This window comes from Hippopotamus amphibius, chromosome 13 (genome assembly GCF_030028045.1).
Source record: "Hippopotamus amphibius kiboko isolate mHipAmp2 chromosome 13, mHipAmp2.hap2, whole genome shotgun sequence".
NCBI classification, from domain to species: domain Eukaryota; kingdom Metazoa; phylum Chordata; class Mammalia; order Artiodactyla; family Hippopotamidae; genus Hippopotamus; species Hippopotamus amphibius.
In genome coordinates this window covers 102,056,447-102,073,034 of record NC_080198.1, presented here as the reverse complement: position 1 = coordinate 102,073,034, position 16,588 = coordinate 102,056,447, and the positions used below count along the sequence as shown (strand labels likewise).

Below are 16,588 nucleotides of genomic sequence, written 5' to 3'. Positions count from 1 at the left end.
TTTTGCTGTACACTTTAAACATATACAGTGATATATGTCAATTATATCTCAATAAAACTGGAGGAAAAAAGAAATTTGACCTTTTTATGTCAAATATATTGGCATGAAGTTGTTCAGAATATTCCCTTGTTATTTTTTTAATATTCATAGGCTCTGTAGTGATTGTGTGCCCTCCCCTTTCATTCCTGATATCAGTTGTTTGAGTTTTGTTTTTGTCTCTTTTTTTCGCTGATAGCCTGGCTAGAGGTTTATCATTTTTATTATCTTTTCAAAGAACCACATTTTGATTTAATTGATTTTCCATTTTCTATTTCATTAATTTCTACTCTTAGGTTTATTATTTCTTTCTTTCTACTTTACACTTAATTAGTTTTTCTTTTGGTTTTTTAAGGTAGACGTTTACATCATTGATGTGAGACCTTTCTTCTTTTCTGATGTGTTTTATTCCCTAAAATTGTGTCTAAACATTCCTTTTGCTGCATCCCACAAATTTCGATGTTGTATTTTTCATTCTGTTCAAAATATTTTGTAATTGCTTTTACTGTGATTTATTCTTTGACCTTGGGGTATTTAGAAGTGTGTTTTTTAACTTCCATGTAATTTGGTGTGTTTTCTAGATACTTTTTTTAAATTGAGGTATAAATTTTTTTTTTTTTTTAATTTGGCCGTGCCACACAGCTTGCGGGATTTTAGTTCCCCGACCAGGGATCAAACCTGGGCCCTGGCAGTGAAAGCGCTGAATCCTAACCACTGGACCACCAGGGAGTTCCCAGAATTGAGGTATAATTGACATACAACATTATATTAGTTTCAGGTGCAAAACATAATAATTCAATATTTGTTTATATTGCAAAATGATCACCGCAGTAACTCTAGTTGACATCCATCGTCATACATATGAGGGTGAGTCAAAAATTTTCCACACTCTGGTTGTATTAAAACTTCTGTTGGCCGCACTGTCTTATCAGTGCATTTCGTTCAAGGCTAGTGTCTCCGCAGTCACTGCTGGGCAGGTGTGAATGTGTTATATCAGTTCATTTGTAACTGCAGTGCGAGCAAAAATGGATGCCCCACTTGTGATTTGCACAAAAGAAGAGCAGCGTGCAGTGATTCATTTTTTGTTCCTGGTGCCGTTATTTATCGAAGACTCTGTGAGCAGTATGGAGAAAGTGTTTTGTCATGAAGAAGTGTGTGTGAATGGATGGAAATGCTCATTGAAGAGCTGAAGCCTAAACTTCAGATTAAATGCAGAGGACCACTATCCAAGGGCGTTGTGATCTTGCATGACAGTGCACGTCCACACACTTCTGCCCACACTGTCGACATTCTGCAAAAACTTTGTTTTGAGGTGTTAAAGTATCCTCCCTATAGTCCTAATCTTGCTCCATCGAACTTTTACCTGTTTGGTTCCCCGAAAGCAGCCCTATGAGGACGAAGATTCACTTCTGATGAAGAAACGAAGACAGCGGCCCAGCCTAAAACATGTTTTAATGAGGGAATACGAAAGCTTGTTGACAGATGGGCAAAGTGTATTGAAAAGCAAGGAGATTGGGACTTCCCTGGTGGTACGGTGGTTAAGAACCCGCCTGCCAATGCAGGGGATGTGGGTTCAAGCCCTGGTTCGGGAGGATCCCACATGCTGCAGAGAAACTAAGCCTGTGCGCCACAACTACTGAGCCCACGTGCCGCAGTTACTGAAGACCGCTTGCCTAGAGCCCATGCACTGCAACAAGAGAAGCCATCTCACTGAGAAGCCCATGCACCACAACGAAAAGTAGCCCCAGCTCTCTGCAACTAAAGAAAGCCTTCGTGCAGCAGTGAACACCCAGCACAGCCAATAAATTAATTAAAAAAAAAAAGAGATTGTGTCAAAAATGATGTATTTGTCTTTTCTAAAAGTTAATTAAAATAAATTCTACAGCCAGAGTGCAGATAATTTTTGACTCACCCTTGTAGTTATAAAAAAAAGTTTTTTCATGTGTGATGAGGACTTTTAAGATCTACTCTCTTAGCAGCTCTCAGATGTGCAGCACAGCATTGTTAACTATAGTCTGTATGTTAGATCCTCTTGACTTATTTCTTTTTGTAAATGGGATTTTGTACCTTTTGACCCTCTTTATTACTGTTATCATTGTAATCAGAGAATGTGCTTTATGTGACTGAGGTTTTTGATGTGTTGACATTTGTTTTACGTGCAGTCTTGGAGAATGCCCTGTGTGCACTGGAGAGAATTGGTGTTCCACTGTTGTTGGGAAGAGAGCAATTAAGTGCAAGATCAGATTGGTGGATGGTGGGGGTCACACTGACACCCTTTCTGATGTTTCTGTCCCGTCCCGTCGTTGAGAAGAGTGTTGGAATTTGCAGACGTAGCTGTGGACTTTTATATTTATCCTTTGGTTCTGGTTTCATGTGCTTTGAGCTCTGTTGCTCGAGTGCTCGCGCGTCGAGCCTCGTTACTGCTCCCGGCTGAGTCCGTCCCGCTGTCGCGACTGCTGTTTCATCGCCGTCATGCTTGCTCATCACCCCCTTCGTGGGCAAGCATTGCTTGTGCCGCGGCCAGCGCTTGCTGATGCCGACATAGCTACCCAGCTTTTTCTGTGTGGTGTTGGCGTGGAGTTTGTCTCCTAGCCTTTATTTTCAGCCTATCTGTGTCTTTGTAACCTCTTGTAGAAAACATAGTGGCTCTTGCTTTTTAATCCAGTCTGACCATCTCTGCTAACAACTGGAATATTTATTTCCTTTTTATGGAATCATTGATAGTTTGGATTTAAATATACCCTCGCCCCCTCCCCCATTTTTCCCAGCCGTTGTTTCCTGTTCTTTACTTCTTTTCCTTTTCTTCTTTTGGGTTACGTGAATATTTTTATGACCCTGTTTTACCTCCTCTTGGCTTGTTACCTGCGTCACCTTGTTTCATGATTTTGAATGGTTCTAGATGTTACAGTTTATACCTTCAACCTTTCAACCTCTACTTCCAAAGAATATTATGTACTTAACATGTACTCAGAGCACCACCAGTTTTTGTGTTCATGTAGTCATATATGTTTTGCATCTCTGTTGTAAAATTTATCATGTTTTTATTATTTTTGCTTTAAGTAGTGCATTCTTTTTTCATATCTCTGTGTAGACTCTATACATATTTTAATGGCTGCAGAGTATTCCATCATTCTGATATCAGTTTGCTTAGTCTCTTTCTTTTGAAGTATAGTTGATTTGCAGTGTTGTGTTATTTCTGGTGTACAGCAAAGTGAGTCAGTTATACATATACATTCTTTTTCATATTCTTTTCCATTGTGGTTTATTATAGGATATTGAGTATAGGTCCCTGTGCTCTGTAGTAGGACCTTCTTGTTTATTTTTTGCAGTGTCTGTGTCTGCTCATCCCGAGCTCCTGTGTATCCCTCTCCCTGCCCCCCACCCCAGGTTAGTTATCTTTTTTAAAGACTTTACAAATGAGAAGGGTTTGGGGCCCACATGGTTATCAGGCGTGCTCCTCCTCATTCCTTTGGGTGGCTCCACGGCTTCCCTTGGGGCCATTCTCCTGTCCCAGGAACTGCCTCTAACATTTTCAGGGAAGCTTCTGTTTATCTGAATGAGAGCTTTTATTTTGCCCTCATTTAAAAAAAATGTTTATTTTTTGGCTGCGTCGGGTCTTAGTTGTGGCACGCGGGATCTTTTGTTGTGGTGCGTGGGCTTCTCTCTAGTTGTGGCGTGTGGGTTTTCTCTTCTCTAGTTGTGGCACGCAGGCTCCAGAGCACATGGGCTCTATACAGTTTGCGGCACGCAGGCTCTCTAGCTGTGGCCCATGTGCTCAGTAGTTGTGGGGTGTGGACTTAGTTGCTCCGAGGCATGTGGGATCCTAGTTCCCTGACCAGGGATCGAACCTGTGTTCCCTGCATTGGAAGGCGAATTCTTTTACCACTGGACCACAAGGGAAGTCCCTGTTTTGCCCAGATACTTTTGTTCAGAATTCTAGGCTGTAGGTCAGTCTCCCCCTCCCCCACCACACCACCCCCCTTTCCTGATGCCAAGTGCATTATTGTCCTTCTCTTTGCTCCTATAGACAGAAGAGGTGGTTTCCTCTGCCTGTGTCTCCGATGTGCACTTCTCACTGGTCTTGAGCCTTGGTTGTTTGCTCTACTTTGTTGTGTTTGGGATTGCACGAGCTTTTAAGATACGTCAGTTTCAGTTTCATCAAATTTGGGAAATCTTCAACTATTTATTCATATAGTCCCTTTTTTCCTGGGCCACCGTTACGGTGTGTTGGACATCTGGATTTTGTCTTACAAATGCTTTGTTCATTTTTCTCAATCCTGTTTCTTGCTGTGCTTCACTTTGGATGTTTATTACTTGTATTCAGGTTTATTGTTACTCTGCTGGGTCTAATCTGCTCTTAAGTCTATCTCATGTATTTTTTTTTCCAGATATTTTTTATTTTTCATCTCCAGAAGTTTCATTTACTTATTTTTTTACATATTTGGTCTCTCACCTCACACTTGGAGCAGAGGGGCTGCCGGGCAGGGGGGTGGGAGGGGTGCTGCAGTGACTGGCGGGCTCGCCAGAGCGGGGGCTGCACCCAGTCCCTCAGCCTCTGAGCAGTGGGAGTGGGCCAGTGCAGGAGGGAGGCCTGTGCTGAGGAGGCCAGCTGCCGGCCACGGCAAAGGAGCCGTGTTTGCAGGGCACAGAGCCGTGGATTTGGAGCTGAGACTCAAGAATGAGAACTGGTTCAGCCGGCCCCCCTGAGTAGGTGTCTTTTTTGCTGAGGCGTGATTGACAGAGTTCTTCTCCTGTCAGAAGCCATTCAAAGGCTTAGTAGGTTAGCTCTCCAGGTGAAGGGAAGAAGGCAGGGAAATAAAAGCAGGCGTTTGTCCTGCCAACCTTGCAGACTGTGGGAAGACATGGAGAGTCTGTTCAAGGGCATGGGAGGGTCTTTGCAGGGGTCTGCGTGGTCTCACTAGCAGGGTAAACACCACTCTGGCTGCTGCTTGGAGAACAGGTCCTTGGTGTGTGGGGTGGGTGCAGCACCGTGGTGCCCAGGCCAAGGGTGGGTGGCAGTGGCCTCGGCTGGGCTCGGCACGTGGCGGAGTGTGGGTGTGCGTGGGCTCGGGGTCGGGTCGGCAGCAGCCTGCTGCCTCCACCGTCTCATGCGACCCCCGTCCCTGCCCCGCGGTGACTTGTCAGGCGGACCATCGCCTCTCCGGGCTCTACTGGAATCAGGACTGTCTCATTTTCAGGAATTCAAGTCCCATCTGCAGAAAAATCAAGTGTCTCGTCTGGTTCAGAGTGTCTCCCCTCAGCTTTCGTGACCCACATCAGGGTCACCATGGGCATGTTGTGGGGGGGAGGGCAGCGGTGCCTGTCCTGCATCCTTGTCCCCACCCCCGGCTCTTCCTGTTCTTTGCTGGTCTCCCCGTGATTCTCTCTGGTGCCCAGGCCCCGAGGTCCTCACAGGTGGCCTGTCGTGGGTGGCTCTTGCTCATCGGAGGCCCTGTTGAGGTTTCCTAGACCTCAGTCAGGAGCTTGCACTGGACTGCCTGCTGGGGACTGTGTGACACCCCTGTCCCCACTCTGCCCCTGGTGTAGTTCCAGGGTCCGCTCACCCAGCAGGAACTTTTTTTTGTGGGGGGGTCTTTCATGATGGCGCAAGCCCTGCCCTCAGCTTGGGGGTGACTCCCCTGCTCCTGGCCCCTCCACTGGGGGATTTTCTTGTGCTTCATCCAGTAGCGGTTGGGGTGGGGCCACAGGTGTCTATGCTGGGCTTGTCTCGGAGCCTTTACGCTTGACCTGACATGGCGGGAGGAGGAATGATGAGTCCTCCCTTTAGGGGCCTCTCCCGTCACTCTGCCCTGCTCTTCAGGCCACTGGGGCGCTGGGTGGAGCTGGCTGCCCCGCTGGCGAGCCCTGGGGGACCTGCTAGCACCTTCCTGCACCATGTGGGGTTCCTCAGCCCTAAGACTAGAGCCCACGTCCCCAAGGGACAAGGCGATGTCTGGGTGGGTCGTGGGACTGTGTTCTGAGGCAGGAGGAGGTGAGAGGTGGGGGTCTGTGGGGCGGGCCTGGGGTTGTGGACTCCGTGGCGGCTACTGGGTGTCAAGGTCTGAGCCCACTTCCTCCTGGGTTCCGCGGGACAGAGGCTTGGAGTGGCCACCAGGCTGCCGCTGAGGGTGCCCCCCGGGATGGTGGTTGCAGGTACCAAGCAGGGCACTGGGAGTAGAATTGCTCTTTTTTAATGTATGAAGGAATTCAGGGACTGTCCTTGTATGGTTATGATGTGACCATCAGAAGATAAAAAAATAATTCTTGGGGGTCAGAGAGAAAATTTCCTATGTAGTGTTGGTCAAGATATTTTCTTTTTTAATGTGTAGGTTTTACATTTTTTTCTAAAAGGCATTTTCCTGAACAGTTAGAAACGACTTTGGGCCACGAGCATTTCACATAACGAGGCTGTTCTCTTCTCTCTAAAGCAGGGTCAAGACTTCCTCCTTCACTCCCCGCTCGGAGGCTCGCAGCCCGAGGCCGGCGGCGGGAGGCTCGCCCTGGGCGCTCAGCCGCTCCCCGCGGCCGCCCCCTCGGACACCACGTGCGCCTGTGAGGCCTGCAGCGAGCGCAGGTACCGGGGTGGGCCCCCGCCCGCCGCCCGCGGTGGCAGGGGAGCTCCTCCTTCGTTCCTGCCCTTGAGGACTGGTGGGAGGAAGCGTGTCCTCACACAGGGCAGGAGGTTTCCCGAAATAGTTAAGGTCTCGGGTCGGTGCTCACCTCCGACTTGGAGGCTGGCACGGCCGCTGCCGGAGGACGGGGAGGAGGAGCTGGACGCGGGTCCTGAACGGCCTCTGTGCCCGGCTCGGCCGGAGCGGGACCGGGGCCCGTGGGTGCCTGGGTGGCCGAGGGCCCTGGGGGCTGTGTGTGGGCTGACGGCGGGTGGTGTCGGCATTTGTTCCCCAGGGAGATTTCGGCAGAGGTGGAGCGGGAACCTCAGCAGCTGCAGAACTACTGGTCAGAAGTGCGCTACACGGTCCGCTGCATCTACCGGCAGGCGGGCACCCCGCTGGCGGACGACCAGGACCAGTCCCTGGTGCCTGACAAGGAGGGGGTGAAGGAGCTCGTGGACAGGTACGTGTCGCCCAGGCCCGGCCCGCCCCCATCCGCCGCCTGCCCGGGGCCTCCCCTCTGCTCAGGGGGGCTCCCCCCTCAGGGTCGGGAAAGCTCGTCCCTATGGGTCAGCCCCGGGTGGGTGGCAGCCTGCAGCACACGGGCTGGGGGAGGCCTCAAATTCCCACTCGGAGGAACACGTGTTGCTGTTTGAGGAAACGACACGTGTTTCTGTCGTTCCTGGGTGCTGAGACTGACAGTAGCACTCCTTTGGGGCACTCGCTGTGCCCGGGGTGAGGCTGAGTGCTTTCTCAGGCACTCCTGCTTTATTGCCCCACGGAGCAGAGGCAGTGAGGCCACTTAGGAGGTGAGGAAACAGGCCCGTGAGGTCAGGCGGCTGTGGAGAGCCAGCACCGCAGGCCTGGTCAGGCGGGCGCTTCTCGCTGGGAGGGGCTCGCGGCGTGGCCGTGCTCGTGCAGGCAGGGATCGGGTGCCCCATGACAGCACAGAATTTGAGGTGGGTGTAGTTTTCATTCTTCCTTATAGTTTATACCATCATTTTTCTCTTTTTAGACGTGTTCCAAATAAAAGCAGTAAATTTGAGTGAGACATTTCGTTCCATGAACGGATTCTCATTTTGGTCTTTTTCTCATGCTTTGAATGCAGCCCCTTGGGTTCTGTAACCTCTTGTCCACTGTGCAGGGCTCATCCCGGAGACGGCATGGGGACTGGCCGTGGGCTGTGTTAGCTGGTCAGTGATTCGGCCGCTGAGCTTAGGGTTGACGACGTGGAGAGGCTCTAGGTGGTAGGTGCCTTTTTTAGAAGTCAGGTTTCCTAGTGAGTGTTAGGAAAATACACATAACCTGCACGTGAGACCCACAACCTCATAGCTTGTGAATACTTAGGAAGAGGCCAAAAGCAAAACAGAGGACAGTTGAAAGGAAATGGGCAGCAGGTAATGGTGCAGGTGGGAGGTCCTGGTGGAAGTCGGGAAGAGGTGCCGTGTGAGGTGCTGAGGTTGGGGACAGCGGTGCTCCCGTAACAAAACACGCTGTGAGAATCCCGCACCCCCACCTGGGATTTGTGTATATGTAGGTCACGTGTTCTTCATATGTTTCGTGTGTACTGTGTCTTTCCTCATGTCCACGTCTGAGGTCATGTCTCTTCTGGTGTTTAAATGCCAGGACACCCCCCTCTCTGGGGGCCTGCACAGCTGACGGTGATCCTCCTTGGTCCCTTCCTGGGGCCCTTGGCCCCCCGCTGCTCTGCCTCCTCCTTCTCCCCCTCCCCCCTGCTCTCACACGCCATCGCTGTATTCAGCCCCCTGGCCCTCGGGCCGTCCTCCACAGGCCATGCTGCTTTCTGCTCTTCTCTGTGTCTGGAAGGTTCTCCTTGCTTGGTTTTTTTTCCTCCCTTCCATCCTTCACGTTAGATTTCAGAGTCACCATCTCAAGGAGACCACCTACCCTAACATCCAGGGGGCCTCCTCCCCCATCACTCTTGATCACCCTTACCTTTTTTGTTATTGTGTTACTGCCAGTGCCTGGAATTCCGCTCTGCGTCTTCCTGCAGCGGCCTAGGCACCGCCGCCTGGGCCAGTGCGCATCGAATGCACGGCTGGACGGGCTTCCACAGCATCATCATCTTCCTGCCTCTTGGCCACAGAACTTTCAAAAAGTCTATTTGCAAAAGTAAAAATGTCATTAAATTTATAAGATACAGAAATGGACAAAGAAATAAAATAGCACACTTGTGTAATTCCAGCAGGCGAACAGAACCAAGAAGGAGGCATCCTGTCTCCTGGTAAATTCCGTTGTCCCTGTGTCATTTGAGTCTTCTGTGACTTTCCTTTAAGAGATGAAGTACATTCTGTTTCAGAAAACAGTTGCTATGCTGGAATATTAAAATTATGATTGTTATGCTAAGCTAAAAAATGAATGTATCTATCTGAAGTAAACTCCCCACAGTGGGAGTCCCATCAGTTCTTCCTGTTCCTCTGGCCACGTTTTTTGTAAGGCTGCACAAGCTCCATTTTCACTCGGATCTTGTCTTTCACAGCCTGGATGGTGTGGCAACTTAAAAGTGGGATAGGTGACAGCTTACGGTCTTCTCTTTTCACCCAGCGTGGTGCCCAGAGGGAGAGGATCCGTTGTCCAGTCCAGAAACTGCAGCTTCACGTACGTTACAGCTTGTGTGCTGAGCGCACAGCAGCTGCTCCTGGTGATGGGCTCTAGACAGATAGCATAGTTGTTACTTCAGTGGTCCTAGGTATCCATCTGGACACCCATCAGACGTGCACAGTTGAAATAAGTGGTCGCTTTGGCCATAGTCACGCCAGTTACTGTAGAACAAGTTTGTAGCAGTTGACGATCTCCAGGCTCCGGAGGAATTCATGGAACTGATGATTGTGTTGTGGCCTGACTGGGGACATGTGCTGATTTGTTGTCTCTGATCTTCAGCTTACACATTTTATCTTATCACTTCTGTGTTTTGGTGGGATAATTTGAAAAGAGATATACTGTCTCTAAAGTTTCCTCTGATTATGAGAACAGTAGAAGCCCGTTTGGATAATAGATTGAATTCCTAGGAAGAAGAAGGAGCATCTGCCCCAGTCCCCCGGCCCGGGCATCACCTCTGGGGCGGTGGCTTGTCACTGGTCCAGAGATGAGCGCTGGGGTCTCCAGGGTCAGCGGTTCTGTGGTCCTCAGCATGGCTCTGCCGCCTGCTGGCTGTGTGAGTCCAGCGACTCTCCCAGCCCCAGACTCGGTGTTTGGCCTGGGGCCCCTCAGTGATTGACAGAGTGAGCTCTCCGTGGATACGGGTCTTGCTGTCCTTTGGCCGATGACTCTGGGGGCTCCCCCGCTGTTGAGAGGGGTGACTGTGAGAAGACCGTGGTTGTCGCTAGGTGGGCATCCACACAGGGGTCCCCCCGCAGGTGAGTGGTGACTCTCTCTCTCTCCTGCGCAGGCTCTGCGAGCGGGACCCCTACCAGCTGTACCAGCGGCTGGAGCAGCAGGCCAGAGAGTACGTGCTGGAGATGAAGGTCCGGCTCCTGCGGCAGCTGTCGGCCGCATCCAGAGTGAAGTCTCCGTCCGCCCTGCAGGGCCCCCCACAAGCGCACCAGTTCATCTCCCTCCTCCTCGAGGAGTACGGCGCCCTGTGCCAGGCGGCGCGCACCATCAGCACCTTCCTCGGCACCCTGGTACGGTGGCGCGGCCCTGCCTGGGGGGGCGTCTGGAGGCGCACCATGCCTTCCCCTCCTCGTGACCTGCAGGTGGGGGTGGGGGTGCATACGTCTCCTCTGTCTCTTCCGTCTGGATTTCGCTGCTGGATTAAAGGGAAATACTGTTTGGGGACCTTGGGGCCTAGGGACGTGGCCTGGGGACTGTGTGAGGTGAGGACCAGAGGGCGCGACAACAGGGAGGAGAGAGAGGAGCGGCTTGTGCTGTGAATTCTGCAGACGGAGGCTGTGTTCCCGGGTGGGGTGCAGAGCGTGGGGACTGCAGGGCGCCTGTTTCCAGCCCTGGGCTTTCGGTCATTGATCCACTGACCAGCCCAGCACTGGACGAAGGAGAGGTTTACAGAATCAAGTAAGACGCCGACCCCCCGCGGGCATCTTACAGTCCTAGTGAAGGAGACAGACAGGCGTGTCCTCACTGGGTCTCTGACCACCTCAGAAAGGAAAGGACCACAGCTTGGGGGACGGAGGCCTCTGGTAGAAGCACAGCTGCTGGCACCTGTCCTGGACGGCCTCAGCGCACCTGCCGGCTGCAAGGAGGGACAGGCCGCTCATGTTTTCTTGAGTTCCTACTAGCCTGTGGAGCTTTTCATCATCACTCTAATTTTATTATTAAGTGACACTTCATTGGGCTGGTTTTGGGTGCTTTCTTAGTGGTAAACTGCGTTTTGGAACAAACATAGTAACCGGTGTTTCCGGAGATTTTCAGCCTGAGGGTCTTTCTGAGACTCCAAAGCCGATAGACCTCGATAGAAAAATTCACCGATTTGGCAGGTAGTTGGGGGTCACGGGGCCCCTCGGGTATCGCTTCAGTGGGGCTTTGACGTTCCTGCAGGTGGGTCGCAAACCCTCAAGGGAAGCTCCCACGTGAGGAAAGGAGGTTACCCTGCTCACCACCGCGTCCGAGAGGCTGACCCCAAAGCAGCCCTCCCCCCTCCCCCCACTGACCATCTCCCTGTCCTTCGGGAGTCCAGCTCCCCTGCCGCCACCTCTGTGCCACCCGCAGCCGGGGCCGCCCCCACCTAGCCCTCCTCGGCCGGCTAGAGCGCACCATCTCACTCAGCCCGCAGGAGGTGATTTGAGCCATGTTTGTTGAGCATAAGCTCTAAGCACAAAATACAGCTGTTTGGTCAGTGATTGCTTTCACTGTTTGCCCGTGGAGATATTCACTTTGGTTTCCAGTGAGACACCATACCAATAACTTGAACGCTAGGGAAACAACTGAATTATTGGAGAACGTAGGCTAAAACAAGGTAAAATCTTTTAAAACACATTGCTGAGTTGGCATGAAAAGCCTTGGAGGGAAAAAGAAATTGAAAGCTGGTGGAATCCTGAGAAAGTCATGTGCTTGGAAGCTAACATGCACTCCAAAGATTTCTTCTCGTCGTGGGAGACAGGAGGTACCACCTAAGTCCAGCACACAATACTGGGACCACAGACCATCACAGCTTCTGTGAGGGTGCAGGAGGGCCCCCGCCCACTGGAGGAACCGCAGGGGCCTGTGCCCAGGGTGGTCTTGGGGGTGGGGCTGTTGGTGTGGTGTGAAAACCCCCAAGGCTGGAAGTCGGAGTCAGGCAACACGCAGATCACCTCGGTAGGCTTGCTTCACGCCATATAATTACAGGACCTGTGTCCCACCTGAGAGGACTGCTGGTGATTACTGTGGGCTAACACCCAGCCACGTAAAAGGTCCCCGTTATCTCAGAAGTCTTGTGTTCAGGGCGTTCAAACCGGACTCAGAAAGGTTCACAGATTGTACCAGGGTCCATCCAGGCCTGCCCAGGGATCTGTGCCAGGCGAGAGCTCACAAAGCTGAGTTGAGATGAACTTCCAAGTCTGTGTCTCAGAGTCTCAGCATTTTTGGACTTGGGCCTCTTTAAGTTTAAAAACTGAGAGCCCCAAATAGCTTTTGTTTATGCAGATTTTATCTGTGAATATTTACTGTGGTGAAATTAAAAGGGAGAAATTTAAAGGTATTTATGAAATCACTTTTAAAATAACAGCTCATTACATAACATAAACAGCATACCTCTGAATAAAAGGCTATTTTCCAAAACACGTTCGCGTGTTTGCACATCCCTTTCATGTCCGGCTTACTGGGGGATGCATGGATTCTGGTACCTGCTTCTGCACTCAGCCTGTTGTCATAAGTTGTTTTGCGTGAAGTTTTTAAAGAAAATTGGGCCTCACGCAGATCTTTATTTGGAAGGGGGGGAGAATATTTTAATAGACTTTTCAGTTCACTGTGGATATTCTTCTTTGAGAGAATACACCAGGGCCCCAGTGCTTCTTAGCACTGAAGATACTCAGTGTCCTGTTAGGCCACACGATTTTCAGGATAAAAAATGACCTTTGTCACCGTCACCGTGATCCTCATCAGAAAGGTCTTCAAACGTGGAGAAGCTTCAGGGCCACAGTGGCAGACATAAGTTTTCCAAAGTTCTGAGTGTTGCTTGAAAGCTCAGATTTTCTGATTGGCCACAGGTAGGGTCAGTTGTCCCTGAAGCAGCAGTGCACTGGCCGAGCACACCCTGCTGGCTCATTCTCTGCTCACTCCCTTGGCTTCTCCGGAGGCAACACCCCCTGCTCTCCTGCCACTGTGGAACCCATGGAATACGTCAGCACGCAGAGGGGCGTATTCCTGGGAAATGTGCCCGTGCCCTAAGGGAATCAAACAGGGCACAGGTTTTCTAATTATGGTGAATATTGAAATAAAATCGGGACCAAAGTTAGACAGCCATTCATCTAGGGGATGCCTTCCCAGGCTGTGATCATGGCGAGGTCTGGATTTCCGTTCACAGGCACGGAAGAATCTTGACTACGCTGCTGCCTCTCAAGCCCTGCGGTGGGGCCGGACCGTACGCACTCCTCTTCCTTCTTCCAGGCCCCCAGACACCTCTCTGCAGGTGACATGAGAAGGGACGGTCGTCTGGGTGAAAGCGCCTAGGCTCAGGTCACCTGGGAGCTTTTTCTTTGGCCTCCGGCTGGGGCAGTGCCAAGTCTCTGCTGACCCCCAGGTCTCGTCTCTCGTAGCAGCTGTGACGGCACACCTCCCGCAGACCCCGTCCCCCCCAGGCCTGGGGCAGGTTGCTCAGCCTCTGTAGGCTGTTTGCGGCTTGTGAACGGGGCACGGCAGCACCAAGTTCAGGGTTATTGTGGGCACTGATGAGTTCGCATGTGGGAAGCACCAGGAACCAGGCCGGGCCCGCGGGAAGTACTCCTTACTACTAGGCCTGTGTTATTGTCCCTCATTGATTTGAGGTTGCGAAACGAGTTGTGAATGTCTTCATACAGTCTTCTTCACCTTTAGTTACCTGCTGTTAACATGACCCAGAATCCAGAGCTGTGGTCCCGTCCCTGCAAGGACTGTAACTCAGTGCCCGGGGCTGCTCACAGGCTGGCAGGCCGAGACTGCTGACTCCATCCTAGGGATGGGCGGGGAGGCCAGGCAGGACCTCGGCTCTCCTGGACGCCTTCCCCAGACCCTCCCTCACCTGGCTTAGGGCCTAGTCTGACTGCTGCCTGAGCGCCGTGTGCTCTTTGTCGTGGAGATAAGTCATCACGCGGACCGTGGCCTGCTCATCTGTCCCCTGGGGACTCCCGGCAGACAGGGACCTGCCGTGCTTGTCTCTCTGTCCCTCTGTCCCCATGCCTGCACAGCGTCTGTGCAGAGTGGTCTCTGCTGAAGGGTGTGACAGATGTCCTTTCCACACTCCGGCCGCGGCTGTGTCGTCATTACAAGCACATTCTTAAAATTATGTGCTTGTAATCAGGCCTCCGTCCAGGCCTTGGGCCAGTTTTTCGGTTCCCAGGCCCTGATCTTCTGCCCTGCCCAGCTATCCTGTATTGCAGTGGCTCCGAGAGATGTTGTGTGTGAAACAAGAGTGATGAAATCAGGTCTGGGAGGCACTGGTGTTTTGGTAAAACGTACAGTGAGAACAAGCACTGGAAACGTTGACAGAGTTGAGGGTTTGATGTCATAGATACACTGCCGAGTGTCTGTGTGGGTCTAGAGCGGGCGTGCGGTGGGGAGGTGGGGCAGGGCAGGGCAGGACCAGACCGTGTGGCTTGGCAGCATCTGGCAGGCATGTGTTCAGGAGCAGGAGCTCTCACCTTAACTCGCGCTCAGCTCCTCCGTCCACTGGTGTCAGGGCACAGAGCAGTGGAGTCTCCACGTGTAGGTCGTGTCCTGATGTCTTCAGGTGTCATCACTGCAGCTCAGTTGGGTAAACAGTAAACAGGAACAGACCAGTACAGGGGGTGGCGAGTCACCAGTTCAGAGGGGACCGGAGTGTGGTGCCCAGTGAAGCCTCTGCAGACGGTCAGACCCTCAGGTGCAAGGTGACGCCCCACGAGTAGCGTGCGTGTGGATGACAGATGGATGTGTGGGTTCACACACGCGTGCTTGCTGCCAGAGCTGTTGAACGTGAATGCTGCACGTGGGGAGATGGTGGCGCCGTCTGCCCTCATCACCCTGTTTTGTCTGGAGGTCACTCGCTGCGATGGCCAGGATGCTCCCAGATGTTCAAAAGTTGTTGTAGAGAGTAACTGGTGAGGTAGCTGACCCTCCATACAGTGTCACTAGCAGGGAAGTGACTGTGTCTGTCAGAACCGGAGACGTCTCAGGACGGGCTCAGAAGTGATTGTCCTTCGGCATCAGGGGATTTGTACGCATTTAAGTTGCTCGAAAGCCAGGGCTCGCCGTACATTTGGGAGGCGTGGTTGTGAGAAATGGCTGTCGGACGTGTGCACTGCTTTCTCTTTTTTCTGTCCCCTCACCTGTGTGCATCTTGCCAGCCCTGTGTTTTGTGTTGAGTCATTTAGATGGGAGGCTGGACGTAGAGGGAGCAGCCACCGCTCATGAGCAGAGTGTTTTGGGCCTGGATAGAGGGTGTTGGGGGAGGGGGAGAACCCTTCTGGGAATTTTTTGGTCCTTAATGTGGTGCATCTTCTGTGTGTCTGTTTAACTAGGAAAATGAACACTTGAGAAAGTTCCAGGTTACGTGGGAGCTGCACAATAAGCACCTCTTTGAAGACCTGGTCTTTTCGGAGCCACTTCTGCAGAGCAGCCTGCCAGCCCTGGTGTCGCAGATCAGGTACTCGGTCTCCACCTGCGTGTCCTGCTGGCGTGACGGGGCGCCCGTCCCTGGGGTGTAGCAGGTGTGCACCTGAGCGCCACGGCAGGGGCACGTCATGCCAGAAAATTACAGGGCTTAGGGGAACATACGGTTTGGGTAGAAAGCTCAGAATCCAGAGAGTAATGGGATTGAACTTTAACATAACAAACCCAGCATTAACGCTACGAAGATTTAACATCACGGGTGCCTCCTGAATGGGGAAGAGTTGCGGTAAACACAGCGTCGTACTTGGCAAGACTCAGGCTCTGCCAGGTGGCCGTGGTGTGGTCCGTGCTGTGGTACTGGGGGGGTGGGGGGGTGGGCTGGTGGTGCCCTGGGGCTCCGGGGCACTGCGGGGGGTGATGAGACACGCCGTCAGGTCTCTCCAGCATTCCCTCCACACCACGGCTCATGGCTTGGGCTCTTCTTGCTACTGTAGTGTATCTGTGGGGCTCTGTCAGGTGCGCCAAGCCCGGAGTCCCAAGTACAGCCGTCGGGTCACTTGCCCTGGTGCCGGGGGGGGAGGATGTGCGGCCAGGGGTGTTTGCCCTGAGGTGGCTGTGCAAGCTGGTGCCCTCCTTGAATCTGCTGTCCCTGCACCGCGAGCCAGGCGCGGTGCCGCAGCCCTGCGGCGGTGACTGTGTTCCTCGTCTGCTTCCCGCCTGCGAGCTGAGTCCCAGGCTGTGTACACACCCCAGAACAGCACAGGCTGGAGTCAGCTTGGTTTAAATGTCCACACGGCAGTGTGGTTGGGCCAGATTCACAAAGAACGGAAATAAGTTCACATAAACATATTATTTTTGCAGTTAACTTATACAGCAGTCACTTTTTTTTTTCCTCTTGAAACCCATGTATCAACCCAGTCTTTGTTTCCTGTATTCCAAACTCCTATTTGAGGGGTCCTAACTATTCCCACTTCTCACCCTCAACTCCGGAGCAAGGATAACCTTAAAAGCAGCTAGGGAAGGAGGAGGGACTGGGGGTGCGGCGGTCAGGACGCAGTGTTACTCGTGTAGCCTGCGCCTGGCCTCCAGCATCCCCCGCACCGCTGCCTGCCTCCCGCCCACCCTGACGGTGCCGTCGCGGTCCGTGGTGCGTGCACGGAGACGTGCGTGTCCTGACCGTACCCCTCAGAGAGATTGTC

General features: G+C 52.3%; 1 protein-coding gene across 5 annotated transcripts in view; it reads left to right on the top strand.

The window, feature by feature from the left end:
* Positions 1-16,588, top strand: part of FAM193A (family with sequence similarity 193 member A) — a 161,832-nt gene that overhangs the window by 82,377 nt on the left and 62,867 nt on the right. For 2 of the 5 annotated variants that reach the window (XM_057706126.1, XM_057706124.1), the window contains exons 3-6: positions 6,465-6,610; positions 6,943-7,110; positions 10,057-10,291; positions 15,299-15,423. In XM_057706126.1, the coding sequence (XP_057562109.1) occupies positions 6,465-6,610; positions 6,943-7,110; positions 10,057-10,291; positions 15,299-15,423 (674 nt within the window). Of the gene's footprint in view, positions 1-6,464; positions 6,611-6,942; positions 7,111-9,212; positions 9,267-10,056; positions 10,292-15,298; positions 15,424-16,588 lie in introns of those variants that run through there. The other 3 variants (XM_057706122.1, XM_057706127.1, XM_057706125.1) reach the window with 3 other exon arrangements.